General features: G+C 34.9%; 1 protein-coding gene across 6 annotated transcripts in view; it reads right to left on the bottom strand.

Annotated features, from left to right (window-relative positions):
* Positions 1 to 23,561, bottom strand: part of Kcnq5 (potassium voltage-gated channel subfamily Q member 5) — a 535,459-nt gene that overhangs the window by 85,463 nt on the left and 426,435 nt on the right. For all 6 annotated transcript variants that reach the window (XM_026391338.2, XM_026391337.2, XM_026391336.2 and 3 more), the window contains 2 exons: positions 7,651 to 7,826; positions 7,265 to 7,390 (listed from right to left, as the gene is read on the bottom strand). In XM_026391338.2, the coding sequence (XP_026247123.1) occupies positions 7,265 to 7,390; positions 7,651 to 7,826 (302 nt within the window). The remainder of the gene's footprint in view (positions 1 to 7,264; positions 7,391 to 7,650; positions 7,827 to 23,561) is intronic.

Consider the following 23,561-nt stretch of genomic DNA (forward strand, 5'->3'; position numbering starts at 1 on the left):
TTATCTTTCATGGTTTGAAAGACCTAAAAAATAACACATTTGAGTTATTCTTCTTGGTTCAAGTGCTGACAGTGTAGCAGCCTAGGGACCCGCTGGCTGGGTGAAGACTCCTCCTACCTTCTCCCTGTACTCTGGGCCCAGCTTTTGGGATGACCACATTTCAGAGTGCAGAAACCTGAAGAGCCAGCAGCTGATCCCCTGACCTCCTCAACTTCTTTTGTTCTGATGTCGCTAGGACCGAGAATTTCTTGGTTGGCCGCACAGGCGCATTTTGTCTCTAGGGTAGGCTTGAGAAGGATTTGGCAACAGGTGGAAGTTTGTCTCCTTCATGCCAAGGAGGGAGGTGGTGGGAGTTGCCTTTGTTTCTTGCCCAGAGAACGAATCACTTCACTTCTGTGGATGCCAAGGGGGCAACTGGGCTTAGCCCTGTGTGAACTGAGAGCACCAGACGAATTATGAAGTCTCTAAGGTGCACTTAGAATAAAAAGATGTGAATCTTCTCCAGGAATTCACAATGACCCATCTGGTTGATCTAGCTGCCAGCTTTCTAAGGCAAGGACCAGCTGCATTCAATAAAGCCATCTTTGGATGGAGCCCTGCATAGAGATGACCGATTTCTTTTTGTACTTTCAGGTGAAGCTTCCCTTGAAGTACCAGTAAGTCTCCTTGGGCCAGTACAGCTGCATTCTACTTCTTTTCTTTTCCTAGCACTGGAAAGGCCTTGGGTGTCGATCAGTTGATCCTTCGCACATGAAGTGAGAAGCAGAAGCCTCTTGTGTGCTTATCCTAAACAATAAACCACTTCGGTCTTTCATAAATCTCATGAATCTTTCCTTGGATGTGCCCATTAATGATTACTTTCATGTAGGTTCAGAGTCAGAGGAAGCCCGGCCCATGTAAGACCCTGAAGACCCTTCAGGACACTGGGGGAGATTCTGGAACAGTGGTTTGTTTCAGAGAAATGGTTGATTTTGAAAAACTGAAATCTAGTAATGAAGTACTATTATAACAAAAAAAATCCCTTGAAATAACCAGTTTCTTTAGGGATCCCACACTGACAAAGTAATAGAGTAAGTAATATATTTTCTTTGAAGATACCTTCATCACCCTGTGTTAATTCCTTGCCACTTCTAAATGTGCATACAACTTAGGGTGCAAGAACTGAGCACAGTGGATAGTGGTAAATCCAATGCCTTCATTCATCTTGGAGTTAAATCCAGTGCCTCTGTTCATCTTGGATGAGCTCTGGGGATGCTTCATGACTGCATACAGGTTAGCTGGGTGGGAATGACAGGGACTGGGTTGGTTCAGGAAGGTAGAAGGAACTGAAAATCGGTCATTTAATGGGTTCTCCCTGTACTAATACATTTTTGATAATTCCTGAGTCAAGGCATTTAATTCCCTTCCAAGATATAGTGTTAAAAGTGAATCACGATACTGTAAACTTTTACTCTGTAAAGCAAATGAATGTCAAAGGAATGGACTGAACTATAGTGCAATTGAATTAATGTAAAATAAAATAAATGTTCTTATGAGAGATTCCTGGTGTTCTATGTAGGTGAGATGATTTTCTGATCTTATGTATTAATACATGATAATATAAAGAGAAGCTTTCTTGATTGCAACTTCTGTGATGATTAATTGGCCACTTAGAAATTTGATTAAAGTACATCATCACAAAGAGGTAAATATGTTAAATATATTATTTCAACTTAAAACCCACAAATGTATATTTATTTCCTAATATTTTTGATGAAAGGCATAGTTTGCAGTTGAACTTATGCTTCATTTTCTTTGCATAAACTTCACCCATAATAAATTGTTTTTCTTAATTTTTTTTATTGGTTGTTCAAAACATTACAAAGCTCATGATATATCATCTTTCATACATTTGACTCAATTGGGTTATGAACTCCCATTTTTACCCCAAATACAAATCGTAGAATCACATCGGTTACACACTCACATTTTTACCTAATGGCATATAAGTGACTGTTGTATTCTTAATTTTTAATGTTTTTTTTTTCATAAGTTGTATTTTTAGTGGAGAATGAATACAGTGGAGATATTTGAGTTATTTGAGTTTAGAGTCCTAGCTATTTCGGGTTTCCCCCTGTGTAATTGTATGTTCATTTCTGGTTTCACAGATATATATATATATATATATATATATATATATATATATATATATGTACATACATATATATGTATATATATGTATATATATGTATTTAGAATTTTGCATTTATTGAATTTTTCTAAGGCATTCTATTCCATTTTTAATAGGATCATCCATCTTTCTTTCTCTACCATATATCATCAGCTTATGCAACAATATGAACTTAAGCATACCATTATATTTTAAATACGACTGCCGTAAAAATATTTTGGAATGAACACATTGAACTCTGCAAACATTCAGACAATGGTGAGAACAGAATCCTGTGGATATTGAATAGCACTTGGTATGCTACAAGCCTCAGTCAGTATGTTTCCTAGGAGGGAAATGATGGCTGGAAAGCCTTATTGAAGGGGAATAAAAGGGCATATTTGGGATGTCAAGTTGTTGAGTATACCATATTACATATAAAGCTTGCTTTGAGAAAGACTATAAGGATTTTGGCATGATTTTTGAAGCTAAATGTGGCTGATGAAAATTTTTCTATATACCTGAGGTAATAATTTCAATTATTATAAAAATAGCAGCAAACAGAAAGAAAAAAAAAACTGGCCTTCAAGAACAAGTCATTACCAGAAAAAATTGCTTCAGGAAAACCCAATTGCAAGTTATTTTAGAATAAATTTAAAGCAAATCTAAAGGAGAAAAAAAAATAACAACAGGAAAGGAGGAGATAATAATAGAAAATAACTTCAGGAAAATCCATTCTTAAATTATTCAGAATAAATCTGAAGCCATTAAGGAGGAAAATACAGAAAATTACATTAAATGGAGCTCCACCTTGCAACCAGAAGATCCTCTTTTCCAGGAGGGGCCAGTGCCTCATCTAACAGCCACTTCCACTAGCTACTCCGTCTGCTATAAGGCCCTTTTAGTTGCTCACTTCAGATCCCAGAACGTTTTTCATCACAATCTCCAATTCCCAAGCCCCTCTGTGCTTAAAGGGTGGGTCTGCAACAAAGCCTATAGTTTTGTTTTGTTCCTTTTGTTATAAGGACCCTTCCATTAAACATCCGCAACAGTGCTGGTGTAGACCTGCAATAGCTGCCATCTTTGGGCACTTCCTACATTCTTGGTAGAAAGCCCCTTTATCTGTTATCTAAATTAATCTGTTAACTAGATGCATTCCTTCCCTAGTATGGAGCTGTTTTCAGGGATCAAAGTTCTTTAAATTGTTATTTGCTATGAGCAGTGTTGATCACACCACAGTATCCCCCTAAAATTTGTTTTGGGGACAGTTCTCATAATCTTTTTTGGGGGGATTGAACACAGGGGCACTTGGCCACTGAGCCACATCCCCATCCCTATTTTGTATTTTTTTAGAGATAGGGTCTTACTGAGTTGCTTAGTGCCTCACTTTTGCTGAGTCTGGCTTTGAACTCATGATCCTCCTGCCTCCATGGAAGGAATTTACTATTTAATACTTGGAATTCACCGGCACAATGTGTCTGTAGAAAATGAAATATATTTTGGTAATTTATGTTGATACTTTTTACTCTTTTAATAAAGGGGATTTATTTTTCTTGTTCTCCCCCCACCACACCCTCAAAGCCTAGTACTTAGAAATACTCCAACTCAGAATGTTTTCTTTAATTTTCCTATTTAATTTTTATACTTCCATAGTTATTAGGAGCTCATTACATGCAAACTTGACTCTTTTTTTTTTTTTTGTACTGAGCATTGATCCCAAGAGTGCATTACCGTTGAATTACATGCTTTTTGTTTGTTTATTTTTCATTTTAAGACAGGGTCTAACTAAGTTGTTGAGGGCTTGCTAAACTGCTGAGGTTGGCTTTGAACTTGTGATCCTCCTGTCTCAGCCTCCTGAGTTACTGGGATTACAGGTGTGAGTCACCATGCCTGGCCAATCTGGACGATTTTAATAAAAAATTATCTAGACAAACCTTTCATGAAAGTTTTTATTAATATATAATATATGGTATAATAGTCTAAATTTATTTCATTTAACACTGAGATCTAGTGTATATTCTTTTTACAATAAATAGAAATAATAAGTCTTCTTGCTTCTCTCTCTTTCTCTCTCTCTCTCTTCTTTTTTTTAGGCGTCAAACAATTTCATTAATGAGTTAGTATAAAAAAAAATGCTGTGGACCAACAATTTTTTTTCCTTTGAAGCTTGATATATAAGAAAAATTTTTACTCTCATATCAAATCTAGAGTTTTTAAACGGAAACATAATTAAGGCATTTAGAAACCTGTTAAGTTTAGGTTAAATGTCAATCAAAAGAGTACTACTGAAATGGAAATCATTGAAAATATGTTGCTTTCCCCTGAAAGTCACAGATTACGACCTCTGAAAACCTGTTATGTGTGTTACTCTGGCAGAAGAAACTAGCTGGTGACTAAGTAAGAGATATGTTAAGAGTTTCCTACACACTATTTAATACACAATACAGTATTTCTTATTAGTAATAAGGAGAAAGGGAAGACAAATGGAAAAAGGGACAGAGAGCTGCCAGGCTGAATTCCCCAATAACTGCAGACCAAGTAACAATCTAGCACTCAAAAAATGCTACTGGTGATTTATAAAAGAACCTTTCTTTGTTGGACCAAATGGGAAAAGTGCACATGAATGCTTCAGTAATTGAAAGACATTAGAATTATCCAAGAGAAGCAAAAACTAAGCTTAAATTCAAGCCATTCCCTCAAAGGCTGGGAGGATACTGCTTTCCCTTCGCTAGCAAGAAAAGCCTCTGTTTTCTCAGTTTACATAGTTAATCCTACCACGAGTAACAGATTTTCATTTGCTCTCTACATATAAAAAAGTATTTTAAGAATGTCAGATGACTGCTCTCTTTTGCTTTTCCACTCTTTTCCTTTCAAAATGTCTATTATTGCTTGTGGGTCGGGAAGAGGAGTTGGAAACCAAATTATTAATGCAACAGAATGCTTTGTTACCAATGGCACAATCTTGTAGACATTTACACAGGTAATTTTAAGAAGTCATAATCTTTAGGTGAATGTATTTCTGACTTTGATTCATTTTATTGTTTCTATGCAACCCACAGATATGCCAAGTTCTGCTTAATTCAGCCCTGACAAATTTTCCTTGTTCCTGGTAGGAAGTTCTACATCTTGCTGTTGAACCTGTGATGAGTAGTGGCATAATGAACAATTGGTAACTTCAATCTGTCCTCCACAAAAAACGAAAAACAAAAACAAAAAATATTTTCATCTATGTTTGTGAAAATGATATATTTTTATTTTGCAACAATCTAGCACTCAAAAAATACTACTGATGCCAGGTGCAGTGGCACACACCTGTAATCCCAGCAGCTCCAGAGGCTGAGACAGGAGGATCGAGAGTTCAAAGCCAGCTTCAGCAACAGTGAGGCACTAACCAACTCAGTAAGACCCTGTCTCTAAATAAATAGAAAATAAGGCTGGGGATGTGGCTCAGTGGCTGAGTGCCCCTGAGTTCAATCCCTGGTACTAAAATAAATAAATAAATTATAAATTATCAATTTATATATATATATTATATATAATTTATATATAATATATATAAATTGATGATTTATAAAAGAATCTTTCTTTGTTGGACCAAAGATAGTGGAAATTCTCTAGAAAATTATAAATACTGTGTATTTCCATATAACTTCCCTTTGGAATGTCTTAAAATAATAAAATAAAAAGAAATGTAATTTATAGATTGTATAAAGCACTCTTATGTCCTGTAAATTTCTTATTAGGGCACAAGTTCCAATGATTATTTTATAAATTCTTTACAATGTAGGGAAATTTTTTACTTCAAAGGATAACTATCCATTGTTCAGTTATTTGATCCAGCTTATTGAATTCTGATTTTATGGGACTCTGCACCTTTCATGGTTTGAGCTATTTGCAACTCTGTAAGTTGTAGATAACAAACAGTAATGCAAAATAATTTTTGTCTATAGACAGAAATAAATTATGTCTAGTGGAGCTTCAACTGACTTCTTTCCAATAGTATAGAAAAATCCAGGTTTGCTTCTATTTGTACATCATTTAAATTTTCCTGATCTTTAGATGCCTTTGTTCTTTGGATAGATATTTGAATTGGTGGTAATATCTTACTAATGATAATAACTTAATTAAAAAAATAAATTGAATACAATGATTAGCACTTGTTTATTTTTTATTTATATTATGATTTTACTTTTAGTTGTTTGAAAAATTATTTTTCAATAAAAATATAAAGGAAAAGTAGGATTTTGAATTTAAATTTTTGAAATCAAATGTATATTATTGCTGATTTCACAGGTGAATTACCAGCTTCCTTTTCTTTCTTTCTTTTTTCTGTGATCTATTTTACTCTTTTAACTTTCATTCAGCTATCATTTATTTATTTATTTTTTTCTGGATATTTTATTTATTTATTTTAAAAATTTATATTATGACAGCAAATGCATTACAATTCTTATTATACATATAGAGCACATTTTTTCATATATCTGGTTGTATACAAAATGTATTCACACCAATTCATGTCTTCATACATGTATTTTGGATAATAATGTCCATCACATTCTGCCACCATTTCTACCATTTACTTTTTTAACTCCAAATAAGTGTTTTGATGAGTGGAAGATCAATGCAACAAATGACAATGTAAATCTGTGCTCCCCAAGGTTAAAATGCACAAACAAGCCTGTCAGTTTTTAACCACCATTGAAAAATGTTATATTTTTATTTTGGCAACAACCTAATCCTCAAGAAACATTAATGATACAGCTACTTGGGAGGCTGAGGCAGGAGGATCACAAGCTCAGAGCCAGACTTAAAAAGCTAGTGAGATCTTGTATCAAAATAAAAATAAAAGTAGCGCTGGGGATGTAGCTCAGTGGTGCTGTGCCTCTGGGTTCAATCCCAGTATTGGAAAAAAATAGTAATAATTTATGAGAGAACTTTGTTGCTTCAGAGGCCTGAAAGCTCTCAAGACAATTATAAGTAATATATATTTTCACATGCCTCCCTTTCAGAGGTTTATATTTTCATTGAAACCACTCATAGAAGTCATTACATTATTTTTAAAAGAAACATTTCATGATATCCAATAAGAAAAACAGTTTTTTTTTTACTTACTGTGCCCCACCAGAGAGCATCTGCATATGTAGAAAACTCCTTATTTGCATCCTTTTCCACCAGATAGACAAGGAAAGATGAAAATATAAGAACCAAAAATCCTATGTACCAAGCTGTGATTAATTCCTAAATATAAAAGGAATGAAAGATTTTTAGAAGCAAAAAACTGAAAAAAGGGGGAAATCTATACATAATTTCACTTACTTTACTACTTTTTAGATACTTATGCTATTCTTTAAATAATCCATTACCTACCATGTCCCTAAATTGCTTTAACTATCTTTGAAATGACTAAGTTTGCTTGTGATAGGTTTATTAAATATTATTACAGTTATCAATAAACTGTTTCAAAAATTTTGTTCTAAAACCCAGAAAACAAATCTTACCTTGCTGTGTGCATAAACTACCGAACCTAGTAATTTCCAAGTGCCTCCCCTCCGGTCCATGCGCACCATACGGAGGATCTGTAGGAAACGGAGACTTCTGAGTGCAGACGTGGCGAAAATATTACCCTGAGTTTTTGCTGAAACAACTGCGATTGAAGCAATAAGAACAATGGTATCTGAAAGAAACAGGTTGAGACAGCCATCAGTTGCATGACTAAGAATTTTTATTTCTCAAAACATTATTTCCAAAAGGTTCACTTGGGCCTGTTTGAGGCACAAATAGATAAACAGATCTTGAACCCTAGCCTTTTCTAGAGCTACTTGGGTTTCCCCTAGTGACTGAGAATGACAGGACTCACCTAACTCTAAGTTCTGATTTTTGGTCACTTTGAGTTTTACCCATGCAATTTTTAACTACATACTTCGTAACCTCTAATGAACTGAACAATGGTTTTCAGGCAGTTCAGTGTTTCCACACTGACTGTGGGGCAGTCTTCCAAAAGACTTCTGAGCTCATTAGCATTCATGTCTGCAGAAAGAAGCTCTTGCCTCAGCCCCTATCATCTCCACATCTCCCTGGTTCATATGGTAGAGGCAGGACAACCAATCCAGGTGTAAAATGCTGCTTGCTTGGTGTAATGCTTATTTTCTTGCCAGACACTTTGTATCTCTTTTATGTTCCAAATTCCTAATGTTGTGAAGTCTGCAGTTTTGATATTGTTAAACAAAGGCCTCCACTAAGCTGAATACTCAGGCGTCTCTATACAGTATTCTTTATACCTGGTCTGTCAGTGCGTGAAAGTCTGGTGCACAAACTGAATAATATTACATTTGTTACAATAAAGTATGTAATTATAAACAAACGGTATTTCCTGGGAATGGACTTTCAATGTTTGACATGTTGACATTTGGCTTAAAAAATATCTGCCCTTTTGTAAGCAAGAAAGAGACAAAGAACAGCTAATGAAAGCATAAAAAAGATAAAAGAGGACTTAACCACTCCATGAATAAATATCTGAGTGATGAGAAATAGATTTTGAAGTGGCAAAATGAAGTGGGGATGAATGACCACCTGTGGCTATTTTAATTCCTTAGCTTGACCTTAACATCTTCAAACAAAATTTCTTTCCTGTTTCAAGTGAGTTGTGCATTACTGTACTTCCACTGACCACAGAACCAGTTCCACTTCAAAGGTGTTGCATTTGTCATGTTTTCATAATTCTCAGGATTGGCTATTGTGTAAGTGTGTACAATTCATTCAGCTCATACTTTTTCCTCCACTCAGAAAGATCTGGTCTCTTGAAGCCAATTGTCAATATCTTCTGAACTGTATGGGTGCCCCCTTTTTGCGCCAGTGCATGAAGAAAGGGAGTCTGAGATTGACAGTGCATGCATCAGTCAAAGGGCTTTTCCCAGTCAGATCGAAACTCTATGTAACTTGTGGATAGGTGCCAGAGAACCCCAAAGGCATCCTTGAGTTCCAGTTCTAGGCAACTGTTGGAAATAATAAGGAACAAAATGGATTGACACAGACACTGAGAACATATTTTCAGTAAATAAAATTCAGTTTCTTGTTTGCTAATGACATGATCCTATATGTAGAAGACTCAAAAAACCTCCACCAGCCGACTTTTAGAACTGACAAATTCAGCAAAGTTGCAAGACACAAGATATTATGGGTTAGATATGCAATGTCCCCCCCAAACTTCATGTGAGACAAGAATTTTCAGAGGTGAAAAGATCAAATTATGATAATCAGTGGATTAATCAAATGATATGGATTAACTGGGTGGTACTTGTGGGCAGATAGTGTGGGGCTGGAGGAGGTTGGGTACTGGGGTGTGACTTTTGAGTTTATATTTTGCCCCTGGTGAGCAGAGCCCTCTCTCTGCTTCCTGGTTGCCATGTTTTGAGCTGTTTTCCTCTGTCATGCCCTTCTTCTATGTGTTCTGCCTCATCTTAGGACCAGAGTAATGGAGTTGACCATCTAGGGACTGAACCTCTGAAACCATGAGCCAAAACAAAATTTTCCTCCTTCTTCCTTTACATTGTTCTTGTTAGGTCTTTTGGTCACAATGATGCAAAAACTGATTAAAACACAAGAGCAACATACCACACACACACAAAAAAATCAACAGCATTTCTGTACTTCAATAATGAATCTGCTGAGAAAGAAATCAGGAAAATTTATTTCAATTCACAATAATCTCAACAAACAAACAATCAAACAAACAAACTTGGGAATCTAGTTAACTAAGGAGTTGCAAGACCTCTACAATGAAAACTAAAGAACTTGAAGAAAGAAATTGAAAAAGTTTAGCAAAGGACTCCCAACTACTTGCCCACAGAGGTCTTGCAATGCCTTAGCAGGATCACCAGCATCAGCACTGGTGCAGAATTCCTGGACACCACTCCCACAAAGGACACTCAGCCACTACGAACATGCAGGAACTCCGGCTGCCACTCCTGTGTGGACCCCCATCTACCAACGTGGAGCTCCCCTGGTCACCTCCATCTTGGGACTCTGCAGCTACTTCCATAGTCCCCTACTCACTGTAGCCTGCCTGCAGCTGGGGACATCACAGGCTCTGAAGAAAGCTGATAGCCACAAGACTGCATGCCATAGAGAGTTCATCTCTGAGTGCACTGCACGGTGCCATCGCCCAGCTCCCTCCACCCGATCTGACACCCCATAGTTGAAAACCGCTGACTTCATCTTGAGTCACCTCCATCACCATCTTTAGTATGTGCAATTACCAGTTTGGAATACCGGACAGCCAGGTACCCATAGTTTTCTAATCACCTCCAATCCCCAGCAGCCGCTAACTCAGCAGAGTGACTGCCCAATACAAAATAGTCCTCCATGACAGGTGCGCAGCCACCAGAGTACAACACACAAGACCCCTGGAGAGAAAGGTTCCTGATTAGGAAGGGAGAGAGTGAGGGAGATACACTTTAGAGACTAATTTAGAGGGCAGGAACTGTTAGGTCTACAGGTAAGATGAGGAGTTAAGACCTGGCTCCCACATCACAGGAGGAGACCCCAAAGGAGATCCTTGAGGTGCAGTCTCCGAATGGGACCAGCGGGTGCCATACTCCACTTCCAAGTGCTCTGCACCCAAGACCATCCCTCACACCCTGGTAACCCCCACTAACAACTAAGAACAAACAACCCCACCATTGGATGAGAAGGGAAGCAAGAAAGACACTGATCTTCAACCAAGACAATCCTTATTTCTTCTTTTGAGATTTTTTTCTTTCTTCTCCCTCTTTATTCTTCTGCCCTCACATCCCCAACATATGTGAAACCAAGTACTTTGCATGAATTAGGATATTGAGGAGAGAGACGATTGCATAGTATATTACAGTTGTGTTGTATATTCTTTTTTTCTCTCTCCCATTTTTACTATTTTAACTTTTCTTAATATATATGTGTTTTTGTCTTATGTACTCTACTGTCTTCCCTCTTTACTTGTCTACCCCAAATTGCTACCTCTCTATTCTCCTGCTACTAAACTTCTTTAGATTTCTCTTTCACACTTTCCAAAATATAATAACTCTATATCCTCATCTCATACCTCCTCAGCATATCATCCTACACCTCACTCCTGGTTCTTTGTCCACCATCAGAAACTGTAAACCCTTTTACAAACCTACTGATTATATTGTAGATAATAATTGAATTCACCAATCCTGTACATTGTGATCAAACTGTAAACATCTTAATAACAACTATTTGTTTTTAGGTGGTATTTTGTTCACATTGGGATCTGTTAACATTGTCCTTCACCTCAAAGGAGAAGTACTGGAACCCTCCAAAGGCACTAGAAGCCTATATGGTATGGAGTATGGCACCCGCTGGTCCCATTCGGAGACTGCACCACTTTATTGCACAGCAGATGAAATGACAGAGAAGGAGTTCATAATGTACATAATTAAAATGTTCTGTGAATTAAAGGATGACATAAGAAAGCAAATACAGGCAGCAAAAATCATTTAGACAAATACATAAGCAAATACAGGAAGCAAAAGATTACTTCAATGGGGAGCTAGAGATTCTAAAGAAAAACCAAACAGAAATCTCTAAAATTAAAGAAACAATAAACCAAATTAAAAGTTCAACTGAAAGCATCACCAACAGAGTAGACCACTTGGAAGATGGGATCTCAGACAATGAAGACAAAATATGTAATCTTGAAAATAGTGTAGACCACACAGTGAAAATGGTAAGAAACCATTAGCAGAATATTCAAGAAATATGGGATAGCATAAAAAGACGAAATTTAAGAGTTATTGGGATAGAGGAAGGCATGGAGTTCCAAACCAAAGGAATGAACAATCTATTCAACAAAATAATATCAGAAAATTTTCCAAACATGAAGGATGAATTGAAAAACCAAATTCAAGAGGCTTACAGGATACCAAATGTACAAAATCACAATAGATCCACACCATGGCACATTATACTGAAAATGCCTAACATACAGAATAAGGAGAGAATATTAAAAGCCACTAGAGAAAAGAATTAGATTACATATCGGGGGAAGCCAATTAGTTTGTGTGCAGATTTTTCAACCCAGACCCTGAAAGCTAGAAGATCCTGGAACAACATATATCAAGCTCTGAAATAAAATGGATGCCAACCAAGAATTTTGTATCCAGCAAAATTAAGCTTTAGATTTGATGATGAAATAAAAATCTTCCATGATAAACAAAAGTTAAAAGAATTTACAGCTAGAAAACCTGCACTACAGAACATCCTTGGCAAAATATTCTATGAAGAGGAAATGAAAAACAAAACAATGAAAATCAGCTGAGGGAGGTATTACACTAAAGGAAAATCTAATCAAAGGAGAAACCAAGTCAAGTTAAATACCAAAAATAAGCAAAAATGTCTGGGAATACAAATCATGTCTCAATAATAACCCTGGCCTAAACTCACCAATCAAAAGACATAGGCTAGCTGACTGGATCTAAAAACAAATAAGCAAGCAAACAAACAAATAAACAAAAACCCACAAAAAAGACCCAACAATATGCTGTCTCCAAAAGACTCATCTCATAGGAAAAGACATCCACAGACTAAAGGTGAAAGGTTGGGAAAAATCATACCACTCACATGGACTGTGGAAGCAAGCTGAACTTTCCATCCTTGTATCAAATACAATAGACTTTAAGCTAAAATTAATCAAAAGGGACAAAGAAGGTAGTTTCATACTGCTCAAGGAAACCATACACCAATAAGACATAACAATTATAAATATACATGCCCCAAACAATGAAGCATCTATGTTCATAAAACAAACTCTTCTCAAGTTCAAGAATCAAATTAACCACAACACAATAATTATGGATTACTTTAAAACGCCTCTTTCACCACTGGATAGATTTTTCAAACAAAAGCTGAACAAAGAGACTATAAAACTCAATAATATAATCAAAAACTTAGACTTAGCTGACATATATAGAATATTTCATCCTTCAACAAGCGAATATACTTTCTTCTCAGTAGCACATGGATCCTTCTCTAAAACAGATCATATATTATTTCACAAAGCAACTCTTAATAAAAAAAGTAAAGAGATATTACCCTGCATTCTGTCAGATCACAATGAAATGAAATTAGAAATCAATGATGAAATAAAAAATAAAAACTACTCCAACACCTGGATACTAAATAATATACTACTGAATGAACAATAGGTTGCAGAAGACATCAAGGAGGATATTAAAAAATTCTTAGAGGTAAATAAGAACACTGATATAACGTATTGAAATCTCTTGGACACTATGAAGATAGTACTAAGAAGAAAGTTCATTGCATGGAGTTTGTTCCTTAAAAGAAGAAAAAGTCAACAAATAAATTACTTAACATTACATCATCTCAAATCCCTAGAAAAAGAAGAACAAATCAACATCAAAAGCAGTAGAAGACAGGAAATAATTAAAATCAAAGCCAAAATCAATGAAATTGAAACAAAAGAAACCATTGAAAAAATTGACAAAACAAGAAGTTGGTTTTTCAAAAAAATAAATAAAGTTGACAAACCTTTAGCCATGCTAATAAAAAGAAGGAGGGGGAAAACTCAGATTACTAATGTACATGATGAAAAAGTAAATATCACAACAGACACTATGGAAATACAGAAGATAATTATAAATGATTTGAAAACTTGTACTCCAATAAAATAGAGCATATTGAAGGCACTGACAAATTTCTAGAGGCATATGATGACCAAATTGAATCAGGATGATATCCACAATTTAAACAGATCAATTTCAAGCAAGGAAATAGAAGTTGCTATTAGAAGCCTACCAACCAAAAAAAGCCCAGGACCAGATGAATACACAGCTGAGTTCAACAAGACCTTTAAATAAGAACTAATACCTATACTCTACAAATTATTTCATGAAATGGAAAAAGAGGGAGCACTTCCAAGCTCATTCTATGAGGGCAATATCACCCTGATTCCAAAACCAGGCAAATACACATCAAAGAAAGAAAACTTCAGACCAATATCTCTAATGAACATAGATGCAAAAATTCTCAATAAAATTCTGGCAAATTGAATACAAAAACATATCAAAAAGATAGTGCACCATGTTCAAGTGGGGTTCATTCCAGAGATGCAAGTCTGGTTCAACATATTGAAATCAATAAATGTAATTTATCACATCAATAGACTTGAAGATAAGAATCATATAATCATCTCAATAGATGCAATAAAAAAAAGCATTTGACAAAATACAGCACCCATACATGTTCAAAACACTAGAAAAACTAAGAATAACACAAACATATCTTAACATCATAAAAACTATCTATGTTAAGCCCCAGGCCAGCATCATTCTAAAAGGAGAAAAAGTGAAAGCATTCCCTCTAAAAACTGGAACAAGTCAGCGATGCCCTCTTTCAACACTTCTATTTAACACAGTTCTTGAAAAACTGGCCAGAGCATTCAGATGAAAGAAACCAAAGGGATATGGATAGGAAAAGAAGAACCCAAATTAGCATTATTTGCCAATGACATGATTCTATACCTAGAAGATCCAAAAAATTCCACCAGAAAACTTCTAGAATTAGTAAATGAATTCATCAAAGTAGCAGGATACAAAATCAACACCCATAAATCAAAGGCATTTCTGTATATCAGTGAAAAATCCTCTAAAAGGGAAATGAGGAAAACTATCCCACTTACAATAGCCTCAAAAAACAAAAACAAAAATAAACAAACAAAAAAAAAAACAACCAACCCCAAAACAAACAAACTTGGGAATCAACTTAATGAAAGAGGTGAAAGACCTCTACAATGAAAACTACAGAACACTAAAGAAATAAATTAAAGAAGACCTTAGAAGACAGAAAGATCTTCCTTGTTCTTGGATAGGCAGAATTAATATTGTCAAAATGAGCATAGTACCAAAAGCACTATACAGATTTAATGCAATTTCAGTCAAAATCCCAATGACATTCCTCATAGAAATAGAAAAAGCAGTCATGAAATTCATTTAGAAAAATAAGACCCAGAATAACTAAAACCCAATCTTTAGCAAGAAGAGTAAAGCAGGTGGCATCACTATACCAGACCTTAAACTATACTACAGAGCAATAGTAACAAAAACAGCATAGTATTGGCACCAAAATAGACTGGTAGACTAATGGTACACAATAGAGAACACAGAGACTAATCCACATAATTACAGTTATCTTATATTAAACAAAGGTGCCAAAAACATACATTGGAGAAAAGACAGCCTCTTCAACAAATGGTGCTGGGAAATCCATATGCAACAAAACGAAATAAAACCCCTATCTCTCACCCTATCTCTCAACTCAAAGAGGATCAAGCACCTAGGAATTAAACCAGAGACATTGCTTAGAAGATAAAGTAGGCCCAAATCTCCATCATGTTGGATTAGGCCCTAACTTCCTTAATAAGACTCCTATCACACAAGAATTAAAAGTAAAAATAATAAAAAATAACAAAACAAAACAAAACAAACAAACAACAACGAAAAAAGAATTAAAATCAAGAATTAATAAATGGGATGGATTCCAACTAAAAAGCTTCTCCTCAGCAAAAGAAACAATCAGTGAGGTAAATAGAAAGCCTACATCTTGGGAACAAATATTTACCACTTACACATCAGATAGAGCACTAATCTCTAAGGTTTATATAACTCAAAAAAGCTAAACACTAAAAGAACAAATAACCCAATCAATAAATGGGCCAAGGAACTGAACAGACACCTCTCAAAAGATGATATGCAATCACCCAACAAACATATAAAAAATGTTCAACATCTCTAGCAATTAGAGAAATGCAAATCAAAACTACTGTAAGATTTCATCTCACTCCAGTCAGAATGGCAGCTATCAAGAACAACAAACAATAAGTGTTTGCGAGGATGTGGGGAAAAAGGCACATTCATACACTGCTGGTGGGATTGCAAATGGGTGCAGCCAATATGGAAAGCAGTATGGAGATTCCTTGGAAAACTTGGAATAAAACCACCATTTGACCCATCTATCCAACTCCTTGGTTTATATCCAAAGGACTTAAAAACAGCATACTACAGAGACAAAACCACATCAATGTATATAGCAGCACAATTCACAATAGCTAAATTGTGAAACCAACCTGGATGCCCTTCAGTAGATGAATGGCTAGGGAAACTTTGGTATATATACACAATGTAAACTACAGAACACTATTCAGCATTAAAAGAGAATAAAATCATGGCATTTGCAGGTAAATGGATGGAGTTGGAGAATATCATGCTAAGGGAAGTGGGCCAATCCCAAAAAACCAAAGGCTGAATGTTTTCTTTGATGTGAGGATGCTGACTCATAATGGTGATGGGAGGGAGCATGTGAGGGCAAAAGGGAGGGAGGGGAAGGGAGGGAGAAAGGGGGCAGGAATGATGGTGGAATGAGTTAGACATCATTACCCTAAGTACATGTATGAAAACACAAATGGTGAGAAAATACTTTGTGTACAACCAGTGACTTGAAAAATTCTGCTCTATTTGTGTAATGTGAAATTAATTGCATTCTGCCATCATGTATAACAAACTAGAATAAATACATAATTTAATAAAAATAATAAAAATAAAATAAAGGTTCATCAATAACTTAAAAGATATTAAGCAAACTTCTGGATTTATTAAAAAAAAGAAATTGAAGATCTAAGAAAATGGAAAGACCACTCGAATTCTTGGATAAATAGAATTAATATTGTTAAAGTGATCATACTACCAAAAGCAATTATACAGATTCAATCCCTATCAAATGCCAATGACATTTTTCAAGATCCAGAAAAAAACAGTTCTAAAATTCATGTGGAAGAGTAAAAGTTCCAGAATAGCTAAATGGTACTGAGTAAGAGGAGCAATGCAAGAGTCATCATGATATCTTATCTCAAATTATACTGAGGAGCTATAGTAATGAAAGTATTATAGTATAGGCCTTGAAGCAGACGTGAAGGTCAATGAATAGAAGATCCACAGAAAAATTCACATAGATATAGTCTTAGGATACTTGACAAAGGTGCCCAAAACGCACATTGTAGAAGATAGCCTTTTTAGCAAACAGTGCTAGGAAAACTGATATCCATACCCAGAACAATGAGACTAGATCCCTACCTGTCACTCTGCACCAAAGTCAAGTCAAAGTAAATTAAGGACCTAGGAATTAGACCAGAAACACTGGAACTGCTAGAAGGAAACACAGGTTCAACACTTCAATATATTGGTGCAGGCATTGACTTTCTTAAAGTTCAAGAAATAAAATCAAAGATCAAAACATGGGATGGCATTAAATAAAAATCTTCTGCACAGCAAAGGAAACAAGAGTATTAATAGAGAGCTTACAGAATAGGATAAGATCTTGGCCAGCTACTCCTCAGACAAGGAATTAATATCCAGGATATATAAAAAGCTCAAAAAACTTAACACCAAAACCCACAAACGACTCAATCAATAAGTGGGCAAAAAGTAAAAGATATTTCTCAAAAGATGAAAAGCAAATGTCCAACAAATATTTGGAAAAAATGTTCAACATCTCTAGCAATCAGGGAAAGCAAATAAAAACTACACTGAGATTTCATCTCACTCTAGTTATAATAATAACCATCAAGAATAAAACTAATAATAAATGCTGGTGAGGAAGCAGGGGAAAGGTACATTCATACACTATTGGTGGGACTTCAAATTAGTAGAACCACTTTGGAAAGCATTAGGGACAGTCCTCAAAAGACTAGGATGGAACCGCCATATGACCCAATATCCTATTCTTTGTTATTTATCCAAAAAAACCTAAAATCAGAGCATTATAATGATTCAGGCACATCAGTATTTATAGCAGCACAATTAACAGTAGCCAAGTTATGAAATCAGCCAAGGTGCCCATCAAAAGATGAAAGGTTAAAGAAACTGTGTTATATACAATGGAGTTTTAGTCAGCCATAAAGGCAAATAAAATTATGGTATTTGCTGGTAAATGGACAGAACTGGAGAATATCATGCTAAATTAAATAATCCAGACTCAGGAAGTCAAGGGTCAAAAGTTTTGTTTCATATGAGGAAGCCAGAGGAAAATAAGGGGGAAAAAAGAGGAGGGTTAATCCCATGAAAATAGAAGGAAGATCAGTGGAATAGAGGAAAGTGATTGAGAGGAAGGGAGGTGGGATGGGAAAAAGGAGTGAATTGACCAAATTATGCTAGGTATATGAATGAATACACCACAGTGAATTCTATCTTTATGTATATCTATAAAGCACCAATTAAAAAAATAAATAAATAGGAGACCAGTAATATAGGGGAAGGGCAACAGGGAGAGGGAGGAGGGCAGGGAAAGAGGAAGTACTAGGGACAGAGATGTCCCTAGTAAGTTATATTCTGTGCATGTATGAATACGTCAAAATGAACTCTCATATGATGTATAAATATGATGAATTAATGAAACATTTGAAAAATCTGGTTGTAAAACAGAATATACAATGTAATATTATTCAGAAAATGTATATTAGTATATGACTGGGAAAAACATGTGAATATATACAGATTATTACCATTATCTGTAGGGGTAGAGGGTTGGGGTGGTATGTAGATAAATGGACTTTTATTTTTCTAAATTATTAATTTATGTAGTGTTAGAATTTCATAAAAATGAGTATATTTTTGGAAAATAGAAAAAAATGTTAGAGTTAGCACAAGTCAGCTCATGATTTTTATCATGTGGAGGGACTTATTATTTATTACTTACAAAAAAGTGTTTCTTATGTGGCCTACTTGAGATATATATACAGACACATACATAATGTATACACACACACACACATATATATACACACACAAATACATAAAATTTCAAAATTTTATTGTAATATTTCAGCCTCCCAAGAATGCAAAGGAGAGAAAGCATTAAAATCCTTCATTTACTATGTCAAAATATTTAGAACAGCAGAAATAAGTAAATAGCTAGTAGAGGTGCAGAAAATACAGCACTGAAAAATTACTATTGTGCCTGGCATTTTTCTATAGTTCTAAGACATTACTTTTCTTAATCCTTAGCAAAATACAATGAATTAAGCATTCTACATGTCCAATTTTGTAGATAAAAAAATGAGGCATACAAATCATATATTATATTACTTTTTTTTTAAAAAAAAATTAACTACTGATCTGATAGACTGCTACAGGAAGAGTGCTCTGAAGTGAATTCATTAGAGAAAAACTATAGAAAGTAAAAGGAACAATGTTAGAGACAATCTAGGAAATTATTCCCATAGTGAATTAGAGTCTAAATGTCTGAAGTCACAAATATGTACAGGCAACAACGAATTTGATTTAATACCCTCATTGTAATTCAGATCAGATGAGAAAGTCAGAGTTCAGTAAAATGAAAATCATAGATGAGCACCCAAATGGCAAGCAGTGGATGCAGTTGCAAAAATGTTTCGGGCTGGTTCCAGTTATCCACTGGAACTTTGCTGTCAGTATCACCTGGAGTATTTCCTAGGCTAATGTTTTCAAAGCTATGAGTAACCTTTACTTTCACGTTCGTATATTTATTGCTTTTGTGGTCTGACACTTTAAATACTACAGGTTTGGATTACTAAACATTTGGATCCCAAGGACCTAGCATAGTTCCTGCAATGTGAAAGTCATAGAATGAGTTTAGATTAACAAATACTTAAAAGTAGCTTGAGCTTTGTTCTCCTACACATCCATGGCTTAATAACTGGAGTATCAACCTAAAATACTTATGTAAGTTAATTAAAGAATCACTTCAATATTTAGTACTGAATTTTAATGAAAGATAAGTATGGTTATTATCCATTAATATTTAGAATACATATGCATTGAACCGTTAGGGTAGGTTATGATGTGCAAGTAGTTAATCATCTAAAATATTTTTTGAAATGTAGGAGCCTTGTGTTTTGTGAAGATATTACATTTTAATATAAGGTAGAAACTATAGATAGCCCTTGCAGCACATCTGCTAGTAGATGCTTTATGTAGTATACAACACTATTAGAAAGTACTCAGTTTCATTTAAGTGGCTTCAGGTTCATTTGTCTATCCATTTATGTATTAAGTAGTTAACTGATTGGCAGACATTATTTGGATCCTATGTTCAAAATGACTATTCATTCATCTATCTGACCATCCATCAAGTGCCTGCTATGTACCAGGTAATATGTTACACCTTTTATATACTTCAGTGGTTCTGAAGGGAGGATGACTTTGCCTCCCAAGGGTCATTTGACATCTTAGGTTGCCTTAAGTGGAGAGAAAGTTGCTACTGGCATATATAGTGGTTAGTGGCCAGGGTTGTTGCTGAATAGCTTAGAAACATCTCTAGAACAAAGAAAGAATCAGCACTGGATGTAAGAACTATCGAGACTGAGAAAACTTAATATACACTATTCTATTTAATTCTTCAAACAACTGTATGTTGCAGATAGTATTAAAAATATCCTTTTTACAAATGGAGCAATTGAGGTGTGCAGTGGTCAAATAATCAAGGCCCTACATCCAGAAGCTGTCATGCTGGTCCTTACCTGACTCTAAAACTGTGCTTTTAAGAGTTTTATGCTATTCCATTCTGTGGAGAAAGAGAATCCAGGACAGGGTGGGTTGGGGGAAGAGAAAGGAGAAGACAGTGAAGGCAGGTGGAAAACAAATTAAGAATAAATCGTTATCACACAAAGCATTCAGGGAAGAGAGAGTGCAGGGAAGATAAAACAGAAATAAAGTGATGCTAAGAACAGATGGTACTTTTATAGATGTATCAAGAGAAAATGGGGCCAGAGAAAGAAATAGAACTGCTAATAAATAAGTAGGAGCTCTAAATTGCATAAAAACATGCAATCCTTGAGCCCTAAAATCTGCCTTTTCCAAAGGAGACAGATGTGAACATGTTGGGACATATCGAAGAAATAGTTATTGATTATAAGTAGCCTGGTAGAAATGTGAAATATAGTCTTATACAGTATTGTGAAGTAGACTCACAAACCTACTGAATCAGAATGATTTATGGATGAATTTTTGAGCTTTGAGGAGACTGCAAGGATTGGAATAAAATAAATACTGTAATGATATGTAAGACACAAAGGGATTTTGAAAGAGCTTATTATTAGACTCCACTGGAACTTTGTTCAAGTATTATTTAGTCAGTTAAACCAATATGAATGGTTTTGATCATCATGGATCCTGTCTAAAAGTATTAGTTGCTGAAATACCAAAAAGCTCTTCTTATAAGGCAAATTCCTAGCAAAATCCACCAATGGTGGACCCAAGGATTGGGTTAAAGCAAGGCCAGTTGTACATCTGACCTTGAAAAGCTATGTTTCATTGTCACAATTATACTACATAATGCATCCATTAGAACTAAACCACAGGGGGGAGAATTAAATCACAAGGATTGTGAAAAGCTCAGTTGACCATGTTTAAACTATTAGTAAGGGCAGATAAATTTTCTAGAGGTAAACTACAGAGAAGTACATTTTGATTCCTAGAAAATTTCCAGAGGTGTCAGGGTTTTCAATTTTTTTTTTGTAATTTATTCTAGAGTCTCAGAAAAATTTTCCTCTTGCATTTTTTTTAAATTTTATTTTTTATTTGTTCTTTTTAGATATACATGACAGTAGAGTGTACTTTGACATTTTATATATACATGGAGTATAACTTATTCTAATTAGGATCCTATTATTGTGGTTGTACACAATGTGGGGTTCACTGGTCCTGTATTCATATATGAGCATAGGAAAGTTATGTCCAATACATTCCACTCTTTCCTTTGTCCATCCCCCTACCTTCTCGTCATTCCCCAATAAATACAATGTTCTCCCAAACCATATCTCTTCTCACTCTCCCTTTATGTTCCAGGTAATTGAGGTATTTTTAGTGACCTTGCTATTAGCTAAAATTTGAATAATTTTAATGAAATATGTTATAAAAGTAATAGCTCTTACAAAATATAGAAACTTTTACAAATAGATAGAAGATAGGAAGTGAATGTATTTAATCAACCAACTTAGCTATTAATGAACTTTTAGTTTACTTTGAATTTTGCTATTAAAATGATGCTGAGATGAACAGGCTTGTACATTTATTTTTATGGATTTTTTTAAAAGTATAAATTCCTAGAGATTGAATTGTAGGCACATACTGAATTGTGATAGATATCGAAATGTGATAGATATCAAAATGCCCTCAGAATGACTGTACTAATTCTCATCAACAATGTATCAGAATATTTATTTCTCTTTCTCCTTGATAATGAAAAGGAATGCTAATGCTAAAAATAGTAGTAGCTAAAATTTGCTGTTTAGTGTGTTTCAAGAATTTTCATGTATCACCCAGGACATTGTAAACTTTTAGTGTAATAGGTAAAACTACTCCCCTTATGCCCTTCTTTAAAAGCAGATTTCTGGATTTCATGTCATTTAGAAGTCATCTGTCTTCTCTCTAGTTCAGGCCTATGTTACTTCTTTCCTGGCCCTTTCTACAATTTCTGACCTGGTCTTTATCTTCTGTCTTTCCTTTTTAAATCATTTTGTATCCACTGACAGATTAAAATGTTAAAGTGTCACTATAATACCACTATGTAGAGAATAGATTGTTTATCTGAGAGGTTTCTCTGATTAAAAAATCCCTGAAGTTCCAATACCTAGAATCAAGTCAAATTCTGCTGCCTGTCATTCAAAGGCTCTACAAAATGCTTCTGCCCTGCCTGGAAAGTGCTTTCCTTTGCTGTCTGGCTAACTTCTATTTGCTTCTGGAACTCAACACAACTCACTGAAGAAACCTGTTTTCACATCACTGGTGCCCAAAGCTCTGAGGTACTCTCCAGCTGTAACACTTCTCACTGTTGCAGTAGTAGTCTGTTCACTTCTGGTCTCTTCTGTAGTGAACCATAAGAAATTGATAGTATGAGGAAGTGCTTATTAAATTTTTTGTACCATCACTGCCTAGATTAGTAATTATTACACTATAGATATTCAGAACATCTCAAATGGAATTATTTGTAGACTTGTTTTCTTATAGTAATAAACAAAGAACTAGATTTTTTTTTGCATTTTGCAGTTGAGAATCTAAGCCACAAATATGTAAAAGTTAAAAATTCTATATGTTAAAAATACCACACAGACTGAGATGCAAAAAACGAACTTGAAAAAAATTTGCAATATATATGATAACAGATAAAGTGTTAATATAGTTACTATACGAAAAAAAGTGATAGGAAGACATGGTAGAAGAAAATTGGATAGAAGGTATAAATACAAATTTATCTCAGGAATAAGTAAAAGTGGCCAATTAATATATAGAAGGAAGTTCTTTACAGTTTCTAATTTTGAAATTTAATAAATTACCATTTTAATCTATTAAGCTAACAAAGTTTA

Source organism: Urocitellus parryii, chromosome 8 (assembly GCF_045843805.1).
Source record: "Urocitellus parryii isolate mUroPar1 chromosome 8, mUroPar1.hap1, whole genome shotgun sequence".
In the NCBI taxonomy this organism is placed as follows: Eukaryota; Metazoa; Chordata; class Mammalia; order Rodentia; family Sciuridae; genus Urocitellus; species Urocitellus parryii.